Source organism: Miniopterus natalensis, chromosome 10 (assembly GCF_054644295.1).
Source record: "Miniopterus natalensis isolate mMinNat1 chromosome 10, mMinNat1.hap1, whole genome shotgun sequence".
NCBI classification, from domain to species: Eukaryota; Metazoa; Chordata; class Mammalia; order Chiroptera; family Miniopteridae; genus Miniopterus; species Miniopterus natalensis.
Genome location: NC_142090.1, coordinates 79,700,128 through 79,726,950, shown reverse-complemented (window position 1 = coordinate 79,726,950; position 26,823 = coordinate 79,700,128). Strand labels below are relative to the sequence as shown.

General features: G+C 43.0%; 1 protein-coding gene across 6 annotated transcripts in view; it reads left to right on the top strand.

Annotated features, from left to right (window-relative positions):
* The first annotated feature begins 2,794 nt into the window (after window positions 1–2,794).
* LOC107544413 (uncharacterized) overlaps window positions 2,795–26,823 on the top strand; it is a 45,813-nt gene continuing 21,784 nt past the window's right edge. For 3 of the 6 annotated variants that reach the window (XM_016222301.2, XM_016222300.2, XM_016222302.2), the window contains exons 1-2: window positions 2,795–2,931; window positions 4,344–4,445. In XM_016222301.2, coding sequence (XP_016077787.2) covers window positions 2,828–2,931; window positions 4,344–4,445 — 206 coding nt within the window. In that variant the 5' untranslated portion in view covers window positions 2,795–2,827. Of the gene's footprint in view, window positions 2,932–3,119; window positions 3,230–3,311; window positions 3,399–4,343; window positions 4,446–11,365; window positions 12,615–26,823 lie in introns of those variants that run through there. The other 3 variants (XR_015715199.1, XR_015715198.1, XR_015715200.1) reach the window with 3 other exon arrangements.

The following is a 26,823-nucleotide window of genomic DNA, read 5'->3' as shown; positions in this document are numbered from 1 at the left end:
CCGCTGTAGAGACCAATAGTCCATATTTAACAATATGCTCTCATCTGGCAGGCCTAACCTATAATCGTGCTACCTTAAAATTCTACTCTGCAAAAGCACATTTTTTCTACATCAGTTTCATTGTACAATTAAATCATTTACAGTTTAAACTTAGTACATTAAACATATCCAAAGTTTTGTCTTAAAATTTAGTAAAATACATAAATGTTCAAATAAAAATTTTGAAACTCTAATAAAAAACTGAAGATAGCTTATTAGCTCCAAATGTGAAACATGGTTCTCAACTGGTAATTTAGTAGGTAACAATAATCTTTTGGCAAAATCCAGAGTAGAGTATACTGGGAATATGTATACCATCAAATTATAAGAAGTTTGAAACCAAAGAGCTCTACCACTATCTTCATTCTGGTTTTGTCATCTGACCACGCTCATTCATGAGACCTTGGAAACCACAGATCTAACTCTCCTCTCTAAGCTTTTTTTGGGAGGGGGGTGGGGGGGCATGCGTCCAAGTTGCTGTCAACTCTCTACAACTGCTTTAAGGTCTGTCAGGAATCCTACCTTGTCTCAAACTAGCTCAGAAGTTCTGGCATGGGCTTATTTAAGATTATTTCTATGGGGAAAATCCACAAATCTAAACAACCAATTTTATAACAAACTTCTGAAACATATCCGACTGATAACACTACCTTACGTGTAGTTACATACTGAATACCTTATCTCCAAAAGAAAACCAGAAACTAAAAATTCTTAACTAAATTACAAGTATACATCCTTTTTGTAAATTAAAATCTACTTGATAAACACAAAATGAATTTCTATAGTCAGGTACGAACTTCAATTCTGTAAACCTAACAGTACATGTGATATTTTAAAGAACCGTATTAAGAAAACCTGGCTTCTCAATAAAAAGGAAAAAAAAGAGGACCAGGCTCCATCCATCCTGTTGTCCCATCACAGACTGACACAATGTTACCATATAAACCATCTATACAGCGTCCACATTTATTTCATAGTTCCACTCAACCCTCTCCTCCAGCCCCGCCCACTGAACAGCTGGGTGGGATGAAAGATTGTTTCCTGCCCTCCTCCTTTGCCCCTTCCCTTGCTATTTGGAGGAACAAGGAATCCAGGCAGCAGTAACTAACTTTGTAACTGTTTATATCCTGCTAAGGTACCATCCTTCAGTCTATCAGGATTCCATAAATTTCATTTCATCCCTATCTGTACACTTAATGCCTAAGAAGTTTCCCCTCAACTTGCTTATAAACTGGGTGTGTGTGTGTGTGCATGTATATAAGTATGTAAAGCAAGTAATATGCTTTTGAACCTAGACTACCTGGTTCATTTAGATCCTCAAGGGCACTCAATCGGATACTCTTCCCTTTTATAAAAATAAAAGCAAAAGAAATCTTAAAGTTGAACTATAACAATAAATTCGCAACAATGTTATTTCAGTAACTAAGCAAGCACCTGGATGCCACAAATTATTTCCTCACACTATAAAAACCCAGATTTGAAACAGTGTACTCTCACAATGTAACTCGGCAAATGAAAATGTGTTAGAACCATCTCAGTTGCTTATTTCCTCCTGTACACACAGTATGAAATGGAACTCGGCAGTGGAAAATGTGAATGGAATGGCCTTGCTCTTTTTCCAATACGTGGGGGAGGAAAGGAAATGAAAGGGCTTCTTAAGAGAGTAACTGAGCATACTGAAACATTTTCAAAAATTAATTCCCTTCAGCATCGCCAGGCCGTATCTCCAACAGGGTCCCTCCCTTTTCCAGCGACCCTTCCCACCCTTTTCCACTCCTCCGGAGGGCGCCCTTCCCAGACGTTCTTTCCCTTTTCTTAAAAATTAAGCCCAAATCAGGCTCCTTATCCTCCGCACTCAAGCCTGGCCCGCCATCCACCGGCCTCCGGGGCCGCGCCTGGGGAGAGGAAGCCCCGAGCGGCGGGCAGGGGCCGCGCTGCAGCCGCCGCCGCCTTCCCCGCAGCTGCAGCCCGGTGCATCCTCCTTCCTCCCTCCCGCCGCCGCCCGCGGGGCCGGCCCACACATCCAACCTCCTCGCCAGGCCGCTCCCACGAGGGAAGCTGGCCGCGGGTGTGCGGCCGACCGCCGGGGGAAGCAGGGCGGCGGCAGCCCGCGGGCCGGGCGGAGACGACCCCCTCGGGCTGCCCCGGCGCCGGAGGCCTCGGTCCCGTCGGCCCGCTCCCGGGCCCGCCCGCCGCGGCACAGGAAATGCCGCCGCCTCGGCTCTGCTCACATTCAATTCAAACTGTCACCGCCGCCGCCTCCCCTCCCCCCGGGCCGCCGCCGCCGCGCCCCGGGCCCGCCGGCGCCCCCACCCCACCTCAGGGCGGCCCCCAGGCCCGGTTCCGCGGCAGCAGAGCCCCCCCCGCGCCCGCAGCCGCGGACCCAAGCCGCGGCGGCCCGAAGCTGAGACTCACCCATGGTGCTGCTGTTGACGCTCCTCTCCTCAGCAGCAGCGGATCTCGCACTGACCGACATCCCCTCCCCCTCCGCGCCTGCCCGGGAGCGGCGCAGCCCGCGATTCTCCAAAGCCGCCTACGCCAATTCCGCGGCGCAGCCGCCGGGCGTCGCTGCTCCGCTTACGCAGCCCGCAGCGGACGGACTCCTCCTCCGGCTCTCACCCGACTCCCGCTCCCTCCTCCGCCCCCGCCCCCTCAGAAGAGGCTTCCGGGCCGAACGCAGGCTGCTGTGATCTCGCGAGATTCCTCCGGCCCTGCCTCACCGCCCCGCTCCATTGCGAGCATGACTTCATTGGCGTCTGCCCTCTTTGGCTGCTTGGGTGCAGCCGCCATGTTTAAACTGGCGGGATCCGGCACCCCCGGAGACACGGGTGGTCAGGCCTCTGTGCATGTTCCTTCAACACGGTCTCTAAGGTTAAACAGCCGCACTCGTTGGTCAGTGAAGAGCCTGGGGAGGGGGAGGGAGGGGCCGGTGGGGCGCGAGGGTGGGGTGTGCCCGGATTAAAGATGGCCGCCGCGAGAGCCGCCCCGCGCGATTTCACGTCAGGCTTCGGAGAGGTGGGCGCCGCCCGGTTGGCCAGAGCACCTCCTTACGGAGTTGGCGTAAGGCGGAGAGGCGCCACGGGAGAGGCCAGGCTGGGGAGCGGCGCTCAGGGCGGGGGCCTGGTCCACGCCTGGGCTCCCAGCTCCTGACCTGGCGGCATTGTGCGTGGAAGTGAGGTGACACTTCGAGGCAAGTGTCTGCCCCGGCCCCCCTCCTTTCCTCGGCTGCCTTGGCTCTGGGTAGAAAGTGAGATTAGGCCCCGCTGCGCCGACCTTCCCCTAGCGCTGTCACTTCGGGGCCTGGCACAGCCAGGAGGTGGCCGCTGCAGCTTCCGCTGCGGGCTCTCCACGGTCACTGGGTAAGCTCACCCTGTGCCCGGTTCCGGCCTCGTGGGGCCCGCACTCTAGTGGAGAGAATGAATGGGCACACGTGAGACTACTGGGTGACAGTTAAAGTCATCAAGGGCTGCAACTGTGTGGCCTACGGGTCAGTGAACGCCCCTCCATCATCGGCGCCATCCCCAGATGCTTCTTAGTGAAAGTAGCTTCACTTTGCTCAGAACAGTCCATGGGCTCCTGGGCCCTTCTTGAAAATTAATGGCTGTCGTCGCTGTGTAATTCAGGCACACGTGTTATCTTTCCTGTTAAGCTGCTTGTTAAGGAATTGAGTGTGTGTGTGTGTGTGTGTGTGTGTGTGTGTGTGTACACATTCATATTTATGAGCCGGTGTAAGGGTGTTCATAGCAGTATTGCTTATATTAGTGAAACGATTTTAATGCCTGTTACAGGAGAATAGGTGAATGAGTTACATTGTTGGGCAAATTGACATACACAGAATACTAAATGTACATTAATGAGCCAAAGGTACCAGTGTTAATTGAGATAGAGTTCATTAACATAATATTGGGGGGGAAGCAGGTTGCAGAAAGGTGTATATGGTATACCATAAATAAAAGTTTGAAAACTTGTGAAACTCATACAAGGAAATGATAGGCACCAAATTCAGAATAGTGATTACTTACAGAGAGGAAGAGAAGGGAATGTAATAGACAGGGTTCACTTGTATCTAAGTTTTATTTTCTACCAAAAGTAATCTGCAGAACAATGTTGCAAAACCTTAAAGCTAGATGGAGGACACATGGATGTTAAATTGTAATTATTTCCTATACTATTCCTTATACTTGAAATGTTTCCAAGTAATTTCTCTCTTTGCTGAAGGACATTTTGTCTAAGGAAGCAGCTTGTTTTGTGCCTTAATATCTACTGTTTCCTAAGCCTCCCTTTGCTCCCTCGTTTCTCCTCAGGAGAAAGAAGAACCCATCAGAGGAACTCCGAGGACTTCCTGTCTCCATATTCATTAGCCTACCTGCCTCCACGCCCATCCTGTCAACAGCGCCATGCATCAGGTATCTGCCCCATCTGAGGCACAGATTTCTGCATGTTCTCTCTTTTGTCTTCCTGCCTGTCCTCTGGATTCTGTTTCCTCCTGTCTACCTAAGAACTTTACTCAGTGGATTATTTATTCATTGCCATTGGGTCTATCCCCTACCACTCCACTGAGATCTTCCACAAAGTCACTAACAGCCTCTTTGTTCAACTCAGTGGTCCCTTTTTCTGATTTTGCTTGACCCCTCTGCAGCATTCGATACTGGTGACCGTGGCCTGCTGCATTTACAGCCCTTACTTGTGAAACCACACTTGCCTAGGTTTCCTCTGGCTTCTTTATATTACAGTGTCTTGACTTCTGGAACCTCCATCTTCTGCCTGTCGCTTAAGTGTCCTAGTCAGTTTATTCTTCTCTCAGTTTTTATGCTCTCCTTTGCTGATTTCATGCTCTTCCATAGACTCAATGACCACCTCTATGCTAATGACTCCTAAATATAAATGGCTAGTTCTCTTTTCTTACTACCAATCTGCATACCAGACTGCCTTCAAGATGTATGTCCCCATGTTCCAAGATATCTCAAAATAGTGTATCCCAAATTAAATCCTCATTTTCATTATACTTGTTTCTTTGTTCTCAATCTCTAAATACCATCATCAACCAAGCCCCTCCCTCTCACCATTGAGGACCATCAGAAAGTCCCATCAGTGTTTCGTTCTCATATATGTGTAATCTCCTCATTTCTCTCCATCCCCACTACTCCTGTTCTAGCTAGGCTGATATTATCTCCTGCCTCGCCTCTCTGCAGTAACCTGTCTGCCTGGTTCTACTCCAGCTCTTTTTCACATTGTACCCAGAGTGAAAGGATAAGATGGTTTTTACAGTTTTGAAGTGCTTTTACCTTTAGTGCAAGCAGAAGGACATGTGAATGGTGTTAGGTCTATATGGAGGTTTTCTTGGAGGGCCAAGAACTCACAGCTGAGAGTACAAATAAAATGGCGCTTCTCATGGAACAAGTCTGTCCTGTTTTCTACAATGACAGAGCCTAGTAGACATAGGTTGGGTGGTAGGGGTGGAGCTTGAGGTTTCGGATGTGGATTTTATTAAGTGGGTTAGGCAGTCTGTAGTATTTCCCTGTTAACACTAATACCCAAATATTCAAAAAGCCCTTATATGCTCTTTATTCCTCCTCTGAAGAACTGAGAAATGATGTCAGAAATAGCCATTAACTAACTAAAATTTTTTCCTTGTTAAATTGAAAAATATATAACTTACTCAAAAGCTGGAACTAGTTTCATATGAATGAATATTGGAGTATATTTTGTTCACATCAAGTTTATAATATGAAACCTCATAATTCAAGATATTCCTCAAGAGAAATGTTCTACCATCCACAAAATCTCTTTTAAGTGTCATGAAATACAAATACATGGAATCAAGCCAAGTATGGTTTAAATATTTCTTTTAACTTTTAAATATTTGAAAACAAATAGTGCATTCCAGTATTAAATTCATAATTAAATAGCATAGTTATTAGAAAAAGTTCTGTTGAGATCAAAGAATGTAACCAAAATATTTGACAGTGTTTATGTTCTGCAAATGAAAGGGAATAGATATTGACGTTCCTTTTTTATAGATTATGAATCTATACAGTACAGGAAGTGAGTGACATTTGCAAGGTTATACAGCTAATGAACAAAAATTAGAAAAAATCCTACTTCCTCTTCTTTTGAAAAGATCAAACCTCACCCCACAGACGAAGAGAAGCCAAAAGACACAGCAGTGATAACAAACAAAAGAAAAGAAAAGGGGAGAACCATGCAACAGGAAGACCTGAGACTTAACCAAACAGCAAAATAGCTGTTTATATAACAAATAACTCCCATCCTTAAATTCTTTACCTTAGAAGGAGGGATTTTTCTTTTTCCCACCAGTCCAAGAGGGGGTGGGGGGAAAGCAGAACAGAAATAGGATGTCTGAATCCTGACTGCCCAGGGAGGCCTGATTTATCTCAGCTTATCACTGGATGCTTAAGGAATTTTCAAATTCCAGGGCTCTCCTGGAAACTTGGTTCTTATGCATATAAAAGCCCCGCTTCCCTCTGAGGACCCTGTGTCCCTGGTAATAGACTGGCAGCACAGTCGCCTCTGGGACTCAGGGAAGAGAGGAAGCCATTTACTTTGAGATTTTTTTGCTAATCAGCACCTTGTTGTAGAGCTTTCCAATCTGATTACACTGTAAATATACCACTGAGCACAATAGTGGAGAAAAATCCAAAGTACATAAAAGAAAGTCTATTATAAGTGGAAAAGGCCATTGTTGCCAGCTCCCTTTGGCATTTTCTACCACTGAATCAAACTGACTGAAATAGGAAATGGGGACGCATGGTTCTATGGGAAACCAGCTGCCTTCAGCAACCAGAGTTAATATATTGACTTTGGCAACGACTGAATACCTCCTGCTGTATAAGAAAGTGAATTGAACTCAACTTAAGGAAGTTTATGTAGTTGACATGCCTTGGGTTAGAGCAAGGCTATCACTTTAGCACGCAGTTGGAACCTACCCTCTCCAAAGCACTCTTCCTAGCAGACCTCTGAGGGAGCAACTGTTTCCTGAAGGCTCACCTCAGAGAACCTCCTATCCAGGAAAACAGGAAACTGAGAGAGGAAGCAAATGCCTGTGCCACACGAGTGTGCTGGCCTTAGGTGAGGCGATTGCATTGAGTCACCACGGAGACCGACTGGTGGACAAGTGCTTAGTAATAGTTAAAATAGTATATTGCTCCCTTCCTTTTGCTTCCACTGTATCTCTAATCCTTTGACATTGATTGGATCTTATTCTAGGGAGATAGTTAAGCATCAGATACAGAATAAAAGAGCAAATAAGGGTGGCATTACATTGTTACCCATGATGTGATCCACTTCGTGGAAGGAGTCGCGATAGGGATTTATTGATGGTTTTTAGTTGATTTTTTCCCCCTTCCTTTTGCTTCCAGAAATTTGGCAGTAAATTAACAGCTTGCCAGTCAACCACTATAAACAGATAAATAGATTTTATGAGACCAAAATAATCATCCCAGGTGGTAGAAATACAGCATTAAACACTCATGTTGAGCTATAGATATTTCCCGCTGGAGTTATTCCAAAAGGTTACATTTGTGTCCTGCTAGAATCTAATATTTTAAGAGTTGGAAGAGACTTTATAACTCTAAATCAACTACCTACCAAATTCAGAATCTTTCTCAAATATAATTTTTTATGTCATGTATAAAGCCACAATACCAACTATTCAAACTCTAAATGAAGCAGATGTGTTACAGCTGATACCATACTACTTTAGAGCCCTATAGTTCACATACGGCATGGTGTAACTCTCCTTTCTACAATTTATGGCCCACAAGTGAGCAAACTCTCCTGAAATCCTTGTTTCTAATCAAGGTGTTCATTTAATTGCTTGTTATTTCAGAATATATTTTTGGTTTGGGCTAAATGTCAGTGACATTTAGATACTGTTAATGAGCACTAGACAATTAAAATGTTTTCTCTTGAAAAATATAGCTGCTTTGCAAATTTGTGAGCAAACATGACCATGAACTACCTTTCCTATGAGACTGTAGACCTTGAAGGTGGGCTAAATTTTAACTATCTTTTTATCTTGTTCAAACCTAGCATAATGCTTTGCACACAGTAGGCACCCAAATCTTTTTTGGAAATAATTGCATATGCTTTTAGGGTTCATTCGTAGCTTGGAAAACTAGAGTAGAAAAAGCAGCACCAATAAAAGGGCAAAAGAAAAAAAAAGTGGAACTTGAATATTGCAAATAGGAAGAGATAATTATATTATCTTCATATTTACTCCTTAATTTATTCCTAACTTCCATTGTACACACATATATCCAAACACATTGAGGAAAAAAGTCAGGGGAAAAACCCTTTCCTGTACATTTCCCCCCAGATTTCAAAAGGCAGAGATTTCTTTGTTTCTTTAGCATCACGTTGAGACTTCTCGTTTGCTTGGGGCATGGGAGGGGGCGGTTGGCATCACCTTGACAGTCGCCTGAAAGGCTCAGCTGGTACCACCATTGGCAGGGTTGGGGGAGAGAGTGGGTCCACCCTACTTTTCCTGTGTCAGCCCAGCTGCTGCTTACCCTTCTCCCACCCTCCTGATCAGGTCTAGGTAACAGGAAGGCCTGACTCTTGGCTTCCCAAGAGCTACTAACCTGTTGGGGAAAAGTAAGCAGAAGCCTTCCCAGACCTATGGTGCTTAAGCAACCAAAGTGGACTCTGGAAAGAAAACAGAGAAAGAAGAGATTCCAACAGTAAAACTTCTTTCAATCACTGGCTGTTAGTCTCCCTCTTTCTTTCCATCTGTCACCAACACGCAGCCACCTCCAGCAAAGCAATGCTTCACGTTACAAGTAAAAGGAATGGCTGAGGGGAGAGAGAAATGTTAGGAGACCTTGAGACCAATTATTCCAGCTCCTGTGGCTGTAATTCTGGGTGAGTCACTCTTCAGGAAATCCAAAGAATGTCAAACATGTGAATGTTACTGAGGATGGACGTGGAGCAGAGTGGAGATTGTCATTCCACGTAATTTCAGGTTTCATTTCTGCATCTTCCTCACAGAAGCACAGACACATACGAAGGCTGAGGGACAGGGGTGCTTAGGAAGAGAGATTGTGGTAAAACACAGCTTCAAGGGGTGCATTAACTCAAGCTAGCCACTAGGTCGATCAGAGTGATTTAATTATCTTAACCTAAAGATTTATCTAACGCGTTTAAAGTAATCTACAAAGGTGAGCTATTGGCCCTGTTAATCAGTGCAAGAAATGTGAGAGAAATTATGTGGGAAAGATTTTCTTCTCACTGTTTCATAGTTCATGTAATAAAAATAGAGGCTACTTCAGTGGGTAAATACCTTAATAGCTTCTTCCTGCTAATCTAAATGCTGTGCCAGAATGAGATACATGAAAAGCAAGTTCACAAACATCCAAAGATTCTTGAGATTCCCCAATGTTCACAGTAAACAGTCCTTATTAAATAAACTGCAATGAGGAAGGAGGGTAAGGAAGGTAAAGACGGACAGAGAGAGCAAGGGATCAAGTAAGTAGGGAGCAAGTAACCAGAATACCACGCGGACCTCAACTCAAAGGACACCTTTCTGTATTAGTTTGCTAGGGCTCCCATAACAAAATAACCACAGTCTGGGGCTTAAACAACAAAGATTTGTTTCCTCACGGTTCTGAGGCTCAAAGTCGAAGATCAGGGTGTCAGCAGGTTTGGTTTCTCCTGAAATCTCTCTCTTTGCAGGTGACTCTCTTCTCTCTGTGTCCTCACGTGGTCTTTCCTATGTGTGTGCATCCCTGGTGTCTTTTTTTCCCTTTCTGGTGTCTTTGTGTGTGTCCAAATTTCTTCCTCTTATGAGGACACCAATCAGATTGGATTAGGGCCCCACCCTAATGGCATCATTTTAACTTAATCACCCCTTTAATTGCCTTATCTCTAAATATAGCCACATTCTGAAGTACTGGGGGTTAGGGCTTCAACATACGAAGTTTGAGGGAACGCAGTTCAGTCCATTATACATAACCTGCAAGTTGGCAGAGTCTAGTTCTATATATATATACCCTTTGAGTTGGCTGTTCCTAAATTTATCCTAGAAAAATAACTAGCACATATGCCAAAATGATATTTACATAAGGATGTTCATTGCAGCACCACTTGAAACAGCAAAAAGCCTAATTGTACATTAACAGGAGATTTATATTATAAATTATAATCTAACCATACAAATAGAATACCAGGCCTGGAAAGATGTCCAAGATACTATGCCAAAAACTTACATAAGAGCACATTGTATAGTACAAACTCATGTTTGGAAATTTTGTATTTGTATAGGCCTGGACAAAGGTCTGAAAGGATATATATCAAACTGTTAACAGTGGTTACATCTAAGGTATGGGCTTTGTCGTAGGGCCTTACACTTATTTGTATACTTATATAATTTGAATTTTTGCAACAGATGTGTTTGGTTTAATAACTGAAAAATGAAACCATTAATTTTTAAGTTATTTCCCGAAGAACATGGGGTAGACAGGTTTAAAGCCTATAAAGTTTGACAGATATTGTAATAAATAAAAACTGTATTGAGCATCTACTATTTATCCATTCCACAAATAATTTGTTATTGTTAGGCAGGCACTTTATATATATTACACCCAATCCTCAAAAAAATTTCTCTAGGCAAGTTTTACTGTTTTTATTTTATTATGGCAGAAAACAGGGCTTAGAGAAGTCAAGTAATTTGCAAAAGTTACATAGTTAATAAGCAACAAAGCCTAGTCTTTGGTCTATTTTATCACTCTGCCTTTTGAAATTACTGTGCATATAGGATACAGAAAATTGTCCAGTTTAACATTATCTTAGAGTCACATTTACAGGTCATTACTGTATTCCCTCACCTCTAAGTCTAAGTCTATATCTATCTACCTATCTATCATCTATCTATCTATGTCGATCGATCGATTGATTATATATTTCACAGCCACTAATCGGAAGTATTTGCCAGAATAATTTTGAACTTATAAGTAACTTTGATAAACAGAGGGAAGTTCCATGGTCTTGAGCTCTCATTGAATGCTGGTTGTGGGTAGGGAGTCACTCTTGTTTCCTCTGTTTATTGTAAGGCAGGGCAGTACTGGTCTTTGGAGTACTAACACGCCAGTGTCTGGGTCTGTAACTTCGGTTATCGAGAGAAAAATGCTTTGATGGCCGGCGCCCCTGATTACCGTCTTTGTGGAGCACACACATACACATTGTTCCCTGTGAAACCAGGACTTTGTGCAGACAGGCTGGTACCATGGTATGAAAAGCACTTCAGGGGAATCTCAAGCAGCAGGACTCTTGCTCATCCCACGCCTGATACTTTATTGTTTCCCTGCAGAGAGCAGCAGGACCTGTTTGAAGGGCTGTAGCCTGTCTTCAAGGTTGGTTTCTGGGAATTCAACATGTCCTCCAAATCCTTCCCAGCTCCTGCCCCTGACACCAGTTCATTCCTCTAAGCGTCTGCATTCCTTCCAAAGCAGTAGGTCCCTGAAGCACAGTGCTTTCACCCGCCATCACACACGTATCACATGATGTGGATGGAGGTGACCAGCACGACAGTTGGCACCACCTCAGGGACTGGAAGAAGCAGGGAACACTGGGGAGGCTGGGGGCACAAAGGAAAACCTGGCATCATCACTGTTTCCTGGGACACGCTGCTGGGATTCATGAGGACCCTGTGGTCAGGAGTCACTGGGAGTGTTTTCACTCACTAGAGAGTGGAGTGTGGAAGTAGCTGCCTGCTGCCTCATGTGAGCAGAGCCCCTTGTACTCAAGAGGCCTTCCTAGCTACACCCCTGGGTGAGCCAGGTGAGCCTGACAAGCCTGTGCCCCAGCCCTGCGGGCACCGTGGAGGGGCCAAAGGAGTGCAAGCTCTGCAGTCAGGCTAACTGTGACTCCTCCACTTCCTGGCCGTCTGGCCTCGGGCAGACCACCCAACCTCCTAGGGCTGTCATGAGGACGAAATGAGATTATGTAATGAAGAGCTCTGCACAGTGCCTGCTACACAAAAGGAACCCAAATATCACACAGCCCTTTCTAGGTCCTCGCTGAGAGCTCCACCAGGACCAGAGCCCAGCCTTGAACCTAAGCCCAGTCAGCTCTGAATCCTGACTGCTTGCCCAAATCCTGCTGAATCCTTCCTCTTGGGCCGTTTTCATATCCTTTCCGCCATCAGGATGCAGCTTCAAACACGTATCCTGCCTGCCTTTCACCCACTAACTGCATTCCATAGATGGCCATGCCAGCTTCAGTCAGACTGGAGTTAGCGCTGGTCCCTTAGACTCGGTGATTTAGACCATGGTTCTCAGCCCTTCCTGGGACCACGCCAGACTCAAACTGCTCTGTGTGTGGAGCCTAAGGATCTCATTTTAAAAGCTCCCCTTCCCCCACTGCAAGGGCCCCTCCCTATTCCTCACCTGCTCTTGCTTCCACGCAGAAGTTCCCTGCGTGCTGTGGAACCGAGACCTGAGCATCTACTTTGCAGCTCTTGGGTGCTTGATAAATGTCTATTGAGCAAATGAAGGCTTTCCGCTGGGTGTTAGTTTTTGCCTTACAAAGCTATTAGCACATACTATTTGTTCAATAAAGATTGGTTCATGAATGATTAAAACCTGTTTTCTTTTGGTGTGGAGTTTTTCTTGGGGAGGGCAACTATTTGGGAGAATGCCTGTGGGTACAGAAATTCCTCAGAAATAAATGAAGTGATAGCACATGGAAGAGTTTTAGGTAGCACAAAGGGACATGTGGAATAATTATGGTGTCATACCATCCACGTATTAGTGTCAGTACATTCTAATTTGTTGTGGAGAAAGGGAACTCAGCTGAGCAAGGTTGCATAGGTTACCGAGTATGTTACCAGGAGAGCAAAGCAAGGAGGGGCTCTTACTAGCCCCAGCTCTCCCATCACAATAAAGGGGCATCTCCTTTTCCTTCCCTGTTTTTTTATTATGAAAATTTTCAAACATATGCAAAGTAGAGAGAATAGTATAATAAATTTCATATCCATTGCACTGTGTCATCAATAATCAGCATTTTGCCTGTACTGGACCAACCTATGTGATGCAAAGTAGGGCTTCTGAGTTTGCTTTTAAAATTGTTTGAAAAGCATGTGTAAATAACTGCCTTAGGACTGGGTCAGCATTCTCTGGAAGGACTCGGGGAGGGCATGTCCTCCCAGGGCCCATTTACATATATTTCCCAACATCTGACTAACAATCCCCCTTTGAGTTGGGTGATGACCACATCCCAAACCCTGCGCGGTCTCCTGTTGAGTGTATATAATAGAGTCACTGTACTTGTCCTTGGATAAACAACTTATTTACGTTCAGAACTTTAGAAAATTGTGACTGTCTCCATCTGGGGTACAAAGGACCAGTGAGTCCAGTGTGCTGTGGCCACTGCATTCGATGGCTCCAGAGGTGCCAACCCCAGGATAGTGTAATGTAAATGCAGAGGGTGACAGGGCGAGAGAGGCTGCAGGTCTGGATTCGTTGACTGTAGAGAGAGTCTCCGAGTGTGAACCTTTATACTCTAAGGCAAACGTTAGGCAGTCATTAGTTTCACATTGAATACGGGCAACCTCTTGGGAATAACTGTTACTGGTCCAACCATTAATTTAAGTACATGGTGATGGTACTGGATTTAGCTTTCTGAGTAACCAGTTTTATTTTCTACTTTACTACAAGCTAGCTCATCAGGTGCTAAGTTGTACCCTCTGACAGTGGGAAGGCATTAATGTTAATTAAAGTGTTACTTGAGAGGAATCTACCATATCATGCTCACCGAATCAGTTTCACGTTAAGCACATGGCTCAATATGTATTTACTGAATGAACCAGGTTGCGTGTCAGCCTATGGTAAGTCCTGATGCCGAAAACTTCTGTTTCCAGCAGAATTTGAAAACATTCACCACCATCTTCTTACTGGAAACCCCACTGGAGCCCGTGTTACATCCTATCGGCGCTCCTGCCTCGTGGACAGCTTCTGTTTCATTTCTGTCCAGAATCCCTACATGCTACCCCCCTAAAACCAGACCTTTAAATGTAACATTTCTGAAGACTTGGTGTTCAGTCCTGTGTTAGCTCTTGAGAGTCCGTTGGTAATCCCATCCTATCTTACAGCTTAACCTACCTAGCTGTCCCCTTTAGAGGGTGGCTCCCAGCTCTGTACCTTTATCCCTCATCTGTCTTTCCCTAGTCAGGCCCTATTCCTAACTGTATGCTGAGCGTCCCACGCTGACCTTAAACTCTGACCTAAGTTAAACTCATCGCTTTTCACTGCTGTGTTTTTTATCTTGGCTCAGCAACCCAATGGGGTCTCCTTCCACCACTCTCTCTCCAGTCAATCATCTGGTCAGTACCCTTCTTCAAAACTCATTAACTCTCCTTGTCTGGGCCGTTGCATAGCCTCCTTATTGGTCTCCCTGTTCTTGATTTTTCCTCCATTTAGTAGAATAACTAACTTTGCTATTCACATAAGTGCTTTTGCATTTAAAAGAAAACTTGTTCCCCTGGTTTGGCTTATTGAATTGCCTTTCCCCACCAATACCTTAAATGTTGGCTTTTCTGAACATTACTGCTAGAGTCACCTTCCAAAGGTTCAGATCTAGGCATATCACTTGAAGCTCAAAGACTTTCCTGCCCATTGCCTTCTATAGTCAAAACCCTCCATGAGTAGGTCCAAATCCATCATTTTAGCATCATCTCCCACTCAACTGCAGCCTGGTCTGTGACACGTCCCCCCAAACAGGCCCTGTACTCTGGTGCCTTTTCTTAAACTATTGCCTCCATCAAGGTGCCCTTCCTTCCAGACCAGCTTTTGTTCGGTTCAGGTCATTCTCCTTCAAAATGCTCTCCCCTCATCACCAAAGTAGCAACAAGAGGCTCCCCACATTATTAAATAGTTGGCTGATATCGGGAACACGGAATTTAGGACAATCTGTCTCGGCATCCAATTGTTTCTCTTCTCCATTAGACCAATCACTTAGTAGACAGGGACAGAGTTGAATTCATTTTTGTGCCCAATGAATGTAAAGCATCCCCATAGTAGTGTTTTATTGTTTACTGAATTGTTGGATTTTATATCAAGAGTTGCTTTGATTTGACTGATAGAGTTAAGAATAAAGTTTAGGTTGTTTTGGGGAGCAAGATTTTCAGTTCTCCTTAATCATTTGGTCTTTACTGCAATATAAGTTTTCCATCCATAATAGAACTTCTATAGCAGGAATTATTCAGTGAAAAAAATTTACGATATCATATCAAAATAAGTCATTGGCTAATACAAAAAATAATATGTTAAGAGGAAGGCACAGGGCAAGTGAAAGAATATATGCAAATATCACAGTGTTTCTGATTTTAAGAGAAAATGTATGTAAAATGCTTACTCATTATTTGGTACAGACTAAGTGCTCAGTAAATGTTACCTAATATTATCATACAGCAAGTAAAGGGACTGGGAAAAACAGCACACTTCTTCCTATGTAGCCTACATAGTATTGTGTGACAGCTGATACTAACTTTGAACTGCATTCAATTTTAAGTCAGTCAGATATGTCTTTTTAGGATAATTTTGAGAGCGAGTATCAGAGAATAAAGCATGTGAGAGATAGCATGACATAATTACCCACGTGCACTATTGATGAGGATTTGGCTTCCCTCTGTACTGCTTTATATTCAGTGGAATAAATAATGGTGATAATTGTCACATTCCTAACAAAGACATCTGCTAAACCAGGCAACTCAGGCAAAGCTGTTGCTACTGACAGCTTGCTTCAAATGTGAGTATTGGCATTAAGAGAAAATAGAGTTTCTGTATTGATCACATTACCTAATCTGTTTGTTGGCAGTGTTTCATCTGGGACCAAAAGATCCGACAGTCAAACTCAACATTTAAACTTCTGTATATGCTTAAGGGAGTATTAGAAGGTCTTTCCTTTTTTGGGTTGTTGTTTCAGTGTAAATGCAATGTATTTACACGACAAAATCAAAATCCAACAGTTAAGACTGGTAGCAACTGAAGAGTGAGTCTTCCATTCTCCCTACCACCCTTCCAGCTCTCTAGGGGTCGTCTTTGGAATCACATGCTATGGAAAAAATCACATGGGAAAAATAAAAAGAATAAAAACCAACCAATTCCACTTTATGTTACATACGGTCTTGAATTTCAAAAAATTCCAGTGGTGCGTGAAGCCCAAGACAAGTCATTCCACCTGTGGATTTTTCTCTGTTTGTCAGTATCATCACTGAAAAGGTCTCCGTTCCAAAGTGTTATTCCAAAGGACCCAGAAGAATGAAGGGCTCACTCTCCATTCCCTCACCTGATGTTTGATCACTAAGGAGCAGCTGAAGCACATTCACCCTTAGACCAGAGGAGAAAGGCCCTCCTCCTGGGCTGGAAACTTTTGAGAACCCTACTCTGGCCTTTCTTTGGCCCCACCTCACCCACGGGTGAGATGACATGCCCACTCAGAGCTTCTGCACTCTCTACCACACCATATTTGGGGTAACCTGGATAGAAGAATGAATTCCCAGCTCACGTGGTCCAAGCAACTTTCTTGGGTTCTTCCCCACCTCTTTCCTCACAAGGATGGGGAGGCCATGGGCTGCAGACCAGCTTCCCTCCTCTCCCCCCCTCCTTGTTTTCTGGTATGGATGGAACTCAGAAGAGCCTGAGAAATCTAAATTCAACCCTAAGCTTTTAGGTTGGTAGGAGGTGGGCCTGACTTGAAGATAATGTCATCGTGAAGCTCATAGAGTCAAAGCCTTTCCTTTTGAATTGTGTTTCTAACAGTTCTCTGAAATAAAGGCAAAATGAATCTAACTCTTCAGATCACTAGGGTTCTGTTTTTTAGATGAATACCTTTCCATTTCAAATTATCCTGCCCCTCTTAAATATGCAGGTTTCTTTAGGCAAATACAAGCTCTTATATGACCGCTTTTTTCACTTAATAGCCTTGCAGATCTTTCCTTATCAGTTCAGAGAACTTCCTTATTCTTTCCTGAACAGTGCATAGAATTATTTCCATTATGTGGCTATCCTGTAATTTATTTTTATTAATAACTTATTTCTTAAGAACTGTTTTAGATCTTTTAAAATATTGTGAAGATAGTACAGAAAATTCCAATATACCTGTTTTCCCCCTGTTATTAACATTTTACTTTAGCATGGTACAGTTGCTACAATTATTGAACCAATACTGATACATTATTCTTAACTAAGGTCTATACTTTGTTCGGATTGCTTTAGTTTTACTGTTTTCTGTTCCGGAATCATACTACATTAATCATCATGTTAGGCTCCTCTTGGCTGTGGCGGTTTCTTAGACTTTGGTTTTGTTGACCTTGACAGTTTTAAGGAGTACTGGTCAGGTATTTTGTAAAATGTCCCTCAATCAAGATATATGATTAATTTTTGTACAAATATATTTTCCACAAAGAAGTCTTTGGATGAATGCTTGATTTTTTTCTAGTCGTTTCCTATTACCAACAATGCTTCAGTAACAGTGCCCCTCACACGTAGCCTCTGCAGTGTTGCGTCAGTCACCTCACGTATCACAGGTAGAGAAGATAAGTTCCCAGAAGTGGCATTGGCAGGCTAAAGGGGAAAGGCATTTGTAATTTCGACACCGTTGCCAAGTTGCCTTCCATCAGGACTGTGTCAGTTTATACTGTATGTATGAGAGTCCCCATTTCCTGACAGCATTGCCTACAAAGTGTGTTGTAAAACTTTTGGATTTTTGCCTGTCTGATGGGAGAAAATTGGTATCTCAGCATGTTTCTAATAACATTTATTATAAATGAGGATGAAGTATTTTATATATATATATTGCTTATTGTCAGTAGATTTTCTTCCATTATATTTCCTAAGCATTTTTTCATGTATATAAAAGCTATTGATTTCTGTATAATAATTTCGTAAGGTAGATATTATTTCAACTCAGGGATGCTTGTCATGCACCCCATGTTAGATCTTATACCCAAATATTGAATATTATTCGCAAATGCAATTCTTAACAGGTTGGTTTCTATCTAGACATAGTAACATACATCTAAGAAACTGCTGTTAACCATCCCAAGAGACTTCCAGGGAAGGCTGCATTTCCGGCTTCTAGTAAGAATGTTCTGTAGTGTGTTTTCTTTGCCACCTTACACCTTCATGTTGGTTTTTGTGTTTTTTTTTCCTTTCTTCTTTTCTTTTAAATCTTTTTAAAAATTTTCCATCCCTCCTCCTTAACCAAGAACATTTCTAGCAAGTCTCCCCTCCCTTGACGTAACATCTCACACCTTGACCTAGGAGCTGTACCGATCCATCATCCTTTCTATGGACAGCAGATCTCATCACCCAAGTATAGAAAAGTGACCTCAGCACTATCCCCACATTATCAGCAGGCCACAGGCGATAGCAGTATTGGGCAAAGGAGGGATTTAGGATGGAGGAGTTACGACAGATTCTGCATCTACCTGCCTCAGGATGGATCCTGGGTTGGTCACCTGTTAGTTCTGTAACTTTGACTTACTTCATTGTGCCTCAGTTTCCTCCTCTGTAAAACTGTGAGAAATCTGTTATTCAAATGACTGAGTTAGGAGATATATTGGAATAGGTTGTTTAAACAATTGTTTGAAACTGCAGGATTGGGGCCCTTTGTTTTTAACTTTTTATTTTGAAATAATTTTGGATTCATAGAAAAGTTACAAAGATAGAACAGGTAGTTCTTGACCCAGCTTCCCCTAAGTAACATTAATATTTAACATGACTGTGATATAAGGATCAAAACTAACAAATTATCATTGGTATATTACTGTTATTAACTAATCTCCACATTTTATTTGGGTTACCCTGTTTTCCCTGACATCCTTGTCTATGTTCCCATCTAGGGCCTTGCATCGTACCTAATTGTCGGGTCTCCTTTGTCTCTGACAACATGAACCCTTCCTTAGTCTCTCTTTGCCTTGCACAACTTGGACACTTTTGGAAATTACTGGTCAAGTTTTTGTAGAATGTGCTTCAGTTTTGCTATACCCACTGTTTTCTCATGATTAAATTGAGTGTATGTATTTTGACCAGAATACACAGCAGTGATGTGCCCTCGTCAGGACCTCATAATCTGGGCGTTCACAATACTATTATCTTATTACCAGTGATGTTAACGCCCGTCACTTGGTTAAGATGCTATTTGCCAGGTTTCCCCACAGTAAGTTACTACTTGTACCTTTATAATTAATGAATATTTGGGGAGGACACTTTGAGATTATGAAAATATCCTGTTCCTATTCCACTAACTTTAGCACCCACTGATGCATCCTGCCCGCAATGAATATTCCTGTGGTCTGTTTCCAGTTTTCTATTTTCCTCATTTCTTTCACATTTATTCATTACAATTTTTATATAAAATGGATTGTTTCTCCTCCTCCACTTATTTTTTAATTCAAGTAAATGTTTGTTGATATCAGTATGATTCATGGATATTTACTCATATGGGTTATACTCCAATGCTACTGTTATTTATTTCTTGCTCTAATTGTTCCAGCTCTGGCCACTGGAGCGCTTTCTGGTTGGAGCTGATTTCATTTTCACGTGCTGTCATTGTGTTTTGGAGCATAGCCTCCTTTTTCAGCATCGCAAGATACTCCAGACTCACTTTATATTTTTCCTGCTCTAGCCCTGGAATTAACCACTTCTCCAAAAAAGGGCCTAAATAAAATAAGGTAAAAAATCTTACAGTATAAATATTAAACATAAAAAAATTTTAAGAAAGAAAAAATTTTAATTGAAAAATAAAACTTTAATTTAAAAAAATTAAAAATTAATAAGAAAAGGTTGAACATAGATCAAGGTAGCATAATTTGTTTTTTCCCTTAGAATTTGGCTGCTACTGGATTTACAGGTTTCCTCTCAGTGCTTGGTTGATAGTACGCGTTCATCAGACGACACAACATCGTGTCATCGGGCACTGGAGGCGTGTTCCGTTTTGGATGAATAACAGTAATGCAGTTCACGGCGTAAAGATGAACAGCACACACTCTAGAGTCAGATTGGCTGGGCCCAGGTGCTAGCTTGACCGCTTGCTAGCTGTGTGACATTAGGCAGGGTAATTAATGATTGAGTTCTTGGCACCTACTAAGCATAAAAACTTACCACTAATTTACAGTGTTCTTTAAATCTCACAAAGGACTTTCAATTATGTTAGCTCACTTTTATCACCAGTAGCTCTTGGTGTATTATTGTTTCAGACTTCACTGTCCCTAACGTGAACTGTAAAATTAGGCGATGTGATCCTGTCATGTGTCCATTGCTGGGCCGTGTTGCTCTATCATACTTTTGCTAAACACTAATCTGGAAATGTATAAACCATCAGTTCCTTCTTAAAATATAAGGGTAACTTCGAGGGCAATTTATCACATTTCTAGGTGTCATAAGTAGAATTATGAATAATTATTGATATTGCAGAATGTTCTCAAACATAGGATCCTTAGTGAATTCAACTTTGGCCTTTTATAGACAATGGCTGTTCTTTTGTCAGGAATGTCCCCTTGATTAGCACTGATGTCCCCCAAGAGCAGCTCTGCCTTGTGGAGGCTGCCCTGAGATGACACAGGCTTGAGGTGCGTAGCTCATTTAATTCATTTTCCTCTTGAAGGCATTTCAAATTTTAATTTTTCCAATAAAGGTATATTTTCCCCACATTTGAATCTATGTTATGCATTTCTCGACTTCATCACTCAATAGCAATTCAGAAAATCTTCCGAGGTTGGTAAGTTTGATCTTTGGGTTAAGGATAAACATACATGCTTTTCTTCTTTCTGGCTGGGCCTAGCTCCTCAGCTCAGAAACAGAGCATATGTCTTACATTAGAGAATCTTATCAGGCTCAGAAGATGTACTCCCATTTCCTGCTCATACCACGCTTACGTGCTGGAGAGCTAAATTATAATCATAGTGCTATGCTATTTTTAAAATGCAGTTACAGTCTCAGTTCCTGGCTTCCTTCTAAAAACCATGACCGTACTGCCACTTTCTCCTCACAGGCCCTATTTTACAGTATTCCTTTGCCAAAATAAGAAACATTTTAATGCTAACATCCAGTTAACCTTGCTACCTTGTTGAAAAGTTTATTTGATAAATAAGATGTACAAGAAGTCTCTTTGAAAACTGAATAAAGTGTTTCAATGTCTAAGTTGCATTCCCCTGTTTAAGAAAGAGGCAGGGCTGGGGTGGGTAGGTAATCTGACAAGTTGATGGAAAAACCAACAACCTTGTTTTAAAATGAGGTAACAACCGTGGTGTAGCCTTTAAACCAAGTAAAGCCGAGATTTGCCATTTATCTGTTACCTACTCAATCTGGGAAAAACAGGAGCTTGCAAAGTCGAGTCTGCTTACTTATTGTCGGTGGGAGTTGGTATCGGCTGGCTCTTGTTTGCTCGCTTGGAATATCTGGTTTGCTGATTACAGCCTTTAAATGAGCTAGCTAATGCTGTGCTGTGTAAGTTCAACCATGACCTGTTACCAGTTTTCATATGTAAGAGTCTGGGGATAAATCATGTTCGGAGGGGCCCTCCTCCTGGTCTCATAATTCAATTTAGAGATAGAGTGCTCAAAGGGGAGGGGGAAGAGGGAGATTGAAGTCAGACCCAGAAAAGAGACCCGCATCTTGGTTATTAATATTTCCTTTTGACAGAAATTTTTATCGCTTAGAATATAAATGGGCCCAGATAAAAGGAGAGGTCAGCCAGCCACGGAATAAATCTCTCTCAGCTATTTGCCCGGAGAAGAGGCACTGATGTCGTTCTTGTGTTACAGCTCTAACGTTCCTCTTCAGAGCCCTAATTTTGGCATCAAAAGTTGGATCATTTGGGTTCAAACATCTGTTGTTTCTGGATGGCTTTAAAATTCCACTGCAAACTCAAAAATGCTCAAATTGCAAGGCACGTCCTTAGGAGAAGTATCTATTTGGTGTCCGTTTGCCCTTCCCTCTCGCGGACCTTCCACGAACACTTCATCTGGGCCTACAGTTTCTGCTCCCTTTCTCGACGTGGAGCAGTAACATAAAGTGTTCCTTTCACGCAGATCCCATGGAATGCCTTTCCCTGCTAAGTTTATCCTTTATGTGTTTGGAATGCGCTGGAATGTCTGTTAATACTTTTCAAAGTCACGACTCGCTGTTTTTTCCCTTCTCCTTGTCACTGCCTGACTGCTCCATACCACTTTCTGGTAGGATGTTGCAAGTTCTAGCAAGATTTTTTTTTTTTTTGGAGAAAGATAAATGCAATCTATTAAGTAACCCTTAAAGGGCAAATGGAGTACAAGCTAATTTCTTTTTTTTTTTTTTTTTCCTGAGAAAGCCTTATAGCTTTTTCCCGTTCCGCACAGCACCCTAAGAGGTATGCTTGCAGGCAGAAGCTGAGTTAGCAAAATAAATGTCCTCATATTGAAAAAATACCATCTTTGATGAACATATATTGAAGAGGGTCAAGTTCCTACAACTCTCCCACCAAGCCACTGAACTCCCTAGCTCTGCATTCTTCCAAAACGATCAAATATGTTTTAAAGTCAAAATGGAGAGTAGCATTTCAGTGGGAAGACCACACCATGGCCAATCTGACTGGGGCTCGGAGTCGTTTAAAACCAGTTGGAGCCCTGACTGGTGTGGCTCAGAGGTTAGAGTGTCCACCTGAGGGCTGAGGGGTCCCGGGTCAATGGCACGTACCTGGGTCACAGGCCGATCCCCGGCTCCAGTCAGGGACAAGTTCGGGAGACAACCAGTCGATGTCTCTCTCTCACATCGATGTCTCTCTCTCTCGCTCTTTCTCTGAAAAGCAATGGAAAAAATATCCTTGAGTGAGGATTAAAAAAGAAAAAAAAGTTGGAGTTAGAACAACATTTCAAGATCTCCCGCACGCAGTCAGACATCTAAAGAAAACAATTTGGGAGATTTGTATACAAACTTTGTGCTTTCTCTCTCAACCCTACAATTGTCGTAAATTAATATAGAACATAGTATCCTAAGAATGACAGTTTATTAAATAAATGATTTATTTCAAAACTAAATAAACCAAGGGAAGGTCTTGGCCTTCAAGGGCCGTCTGGTCTCAGCTTTCAGTTCTTGACTTCTTGGCATCTGTGCCGTTCCCGTGGTAGAGCCTCTCCTCCAGTGTCGGGGTGACTGCCATGTGGCCATTAATCTCAGCTTGGCCCTTCCTACTCCTTTATCTCTAGATGCACATAACAAGTTTTAAACCCGCTCGGCCACTGACTTCCTGGCCTGTTCCCCCTCGGTCTTAGCTCTGCTTTTCACAGAAGTACTTGTGATGCTTGGAAGGCTGCCCACCTCAGAGTATGCAGTGTGGTTTCCGCTTTTCTCTAAGCTCTCTTAAAAAACATCACACGCAAATTAAAGGTTTGCTCTTCTAAGAAATCATCACTACTCCTTATCTGTTGGACCGAGAGGGTCACATCAGGTTGCACTCTGCCCTTTCTTATTAGATATAAAAAGTACTCGCTACTGGATCCCGAGTTCCTTGCTGAGCTTTTTCCATCTTGCCTTTTCTCGAGAATAGCCAGCGCTTGTCACTGGGAGCGGAAGGGTTGTGAGCTAATGCCCCAATGTAAGGCCCACCTGTATTGGAGAGCTGGCTCTGCCATGTCCTAGTAAGTGACAATAGGGCCATTGCTTAATCCCTAGAAGCCTTCATTAAATAAGATAATGTATGTAAACCACTTAGCATGTGTTTTGTACAGAGTCCTTACTCAAAATGCTAGCCATTAGAAGTAGTATGACCTGGCCTGTGTGGCTCAGTGGTTGAGCATCACCTCATGCACCCAGACTTCACAGGTTCGATTCTCAGTCAGGGCACATGCCAGGCTCCATCCCCAGTGGGGGTGGGGCTTGCAGGAGGCAACTGATGGACGTTTCTCTCTCATTGATGTTTCTATCTCTTTCTCCCTCTCCCTTCCTGTCACTGAAATCAATAAAAACATTTTCTAAAGAGCAGTACGTATCTATGCATTTGAACTAAAGAAAGAGGGGCAACTGCTCCTTGGATAATCTGATCTTCACAACTTCTAGAGCAGAAAGAGTGTATCTACAGAAGAACCCAAGCACATCTCTGATGTAAATTATTTACACTGATAGCACATGTTTATACAGACTAGTCAACAAAATCTAAGGGGCACTGTTTCTAAACACTGCTCCTAAAATTAATAATCGCTGTTTTCAAATCCGAGTGACCGAGTGCACAGACAGCCAGGCCCAGGCGGAGCCTGTGAGTCTGCGACATGCTCAGCAGCTGTGCAGTGACCTCAGGCCATGGCCTGGGGGCTGGGATATCGGACACCCCGCTTGGCCTTGGAATCTGGACTAGGAGATCTGTCTGGCAATGAAACGTTTCTAAATCATGGACCCTTAGAGAATGTGCAGAAAGCTATGCATAGATGAACATATGCAGCAGGAGGCGGGTGATGGGGGAGAGAGACAGAGACTCTGATAAAGAAACTGAGAGAAAAGAGACAGAAGAGACGAGTCAAGAAGCCAGAGTGGGAGCAAGAACCAGAGAGAGGCAATAAAATGCCAGACTCTGGAGTCAAACAGGCTTGGTTTTAAATCCTTATTTTCAAGCTGTGTGATTCTGGGCAAGTGACTTAACTTTCCTAGGTCTCAGTGTCCTTATCTGTAAAAACAACAGGAGCACCCACCTCAGGAGGTAGTTGTGAGGCTCAGACGAGATCACGCATCTGAAAGCATGCAGCCCAGTGGACATTCTGTTTTATAATTTTCTCACTTCATCACATACTGAAAACCCTTACTCGTGTATGGTATTTGTGCTTATTTACCTACTTAGGTATTTGTTTTATTAGAAAAAGTCATCACTGGAACCAAATGCATGTGTTCCTGTCAATCTGGAGAGATTCTTATTGCTTCTCTTGCAGGAACAATGGCAGATAAGTGATGCTAGGCAGCTTTTTCTCTTCTTAAGGGTCGACTGTACATTTTAAGAAATATTGATTTAACGGTCCAAACACCAAAATGGGGTCACAAGACCTTTCTTTCTCTTTCTTTCTTTCTTTCTTTCTTTCTTTCTTTCTTTCTTTCTTTCTTTCTTTCTTTCTTTCTTTCTTTCTTTCTTTCTTTCTTTCTTTCTTTCTTCTTCCTTCCTTCCTTCCTTCCTTCCTTCCTTCCTTCCTTCCTTCCTTCCTTCCTTCCTTCCTTCCTTCCTTCCTTCCTTCCTTCCTTCCTTCCTTCTTTCTTTCTTTCTTTCTTTCTTTCTTTCTTTCTTTCTTTTTCTCTCTCCTTCCTTCCTCCCTTCCTTCCTTCCTCCCTTCCTCCCTTCCTCCCTTCCTCCCTTCCTTCTTTCCTTCCTCTTTCTTTTCTTTCTTTCTACTGTAGTTGACTAGGGCCAAGCTGAGTGCTAAGCTAGGTAGACACCAGCGTGCTGGGTGGAGGTGAGCACCCGGAAGGGAACTACATAGAGTCCCTGCCCTAAGTCAGGGCATTGCCTCCTTGCTCTGCCCCTCTGGTGGGCAGGGGATTTACCTCCTTGCTCTGCCCCTCTGGTGGGTAGGGGTGGTTTCTCTTGTTGTATCAGAGTGCAGTGCCAGGGCTTCCCAAGTTGTCATCATCAGAAGGGGCAAGGAGATAGAAAAGGAGCCCCAAGGTGGATTCTGGGCTGCATTCCTCTTCCCAGATCCCAGCTTCAGATCATCCTGTTCTTTTTTTAAAATATTAATTTATTGATTTGAGAGAGAGAGAGGAAGGGAGAGAGGGAGAAAAATCCATTTGTTGTTCCACTTACTTATGCATTCATTGGTTACTTCTTGTATGTGTCCTGACGAGGGATCAAACCCACAACCTTGGTGTATCGAGACGGCGCTCTAACCACTTGGATACCTGGCCAGGGCCTATGGTCCCATCCTGACTGACCCATTGGCTCCTGCTGAGCGCTGCCCTCCCTTTAGTTCTCATGTTTGTACAATGCAACGATGGTGGCGATCGCCACTGCCCTTCCTTCAGGGACTACAACAACTTGTAAAAATTAACGAGTTAAACTCGGAAAGCTCTTTAACCTTACAACTGAAAGCAGGGAAGTGGTTCAAGGTATAGTTTATATATCCATTGCATTTGATCTTTTCAGGTTACGTTCTTCAAAATGGGCATGGATGTTCTCAATTTAATAATTCAACCCGACCACATATATTGAGCATCTATTACAAAAATGATAGAAAAATCATTAAGAGCCCACCTTTGCCCCTCAGTTGGCAAACAGAAGCACTTTCAGATTTTATACCTGTGCTCCCAAAGGGGCCTGTGTGTCCAATGGCATCTCAATTAGCATTCGAATCACTATTGGATCCATACCCACCTGTCTTCCATGTCCATTCACAGAGAGGTTGGAAAGGAAGTTGATTTTTAGAACCTGATGATTTTGTCTAGTGAATATTTCTGAATACAAAGCACATCCAACAGGAAGGGAGGTCTTCATTTGCCCGATTCACTAGCTAATAACTAGGGTGACATGGGAGAGGGAGGAAGGAATGTGTGGAGAGGGTTGTCTGTGGACACTTGAAGAGCTGCTGTCATCAGTGAGAACTCGGTCATCTCGCGCGTTCTCCCTTCCCCTCTGTTCTGGGATCGCGCAGGCCTCGGCTGGCATTGGAAGCCTAGCTTGTTATTTATAGATTGAAATCAGGGTGTGAGAACGAGGTATCAGGTTCACCTTCAGCCTCAGTCTCTAATAAAGCTCAAACTGTTTAACTAGAGGTTGCCTCCCATCCAATATGTCCTATCACTTCACTAGTACGCATACTAC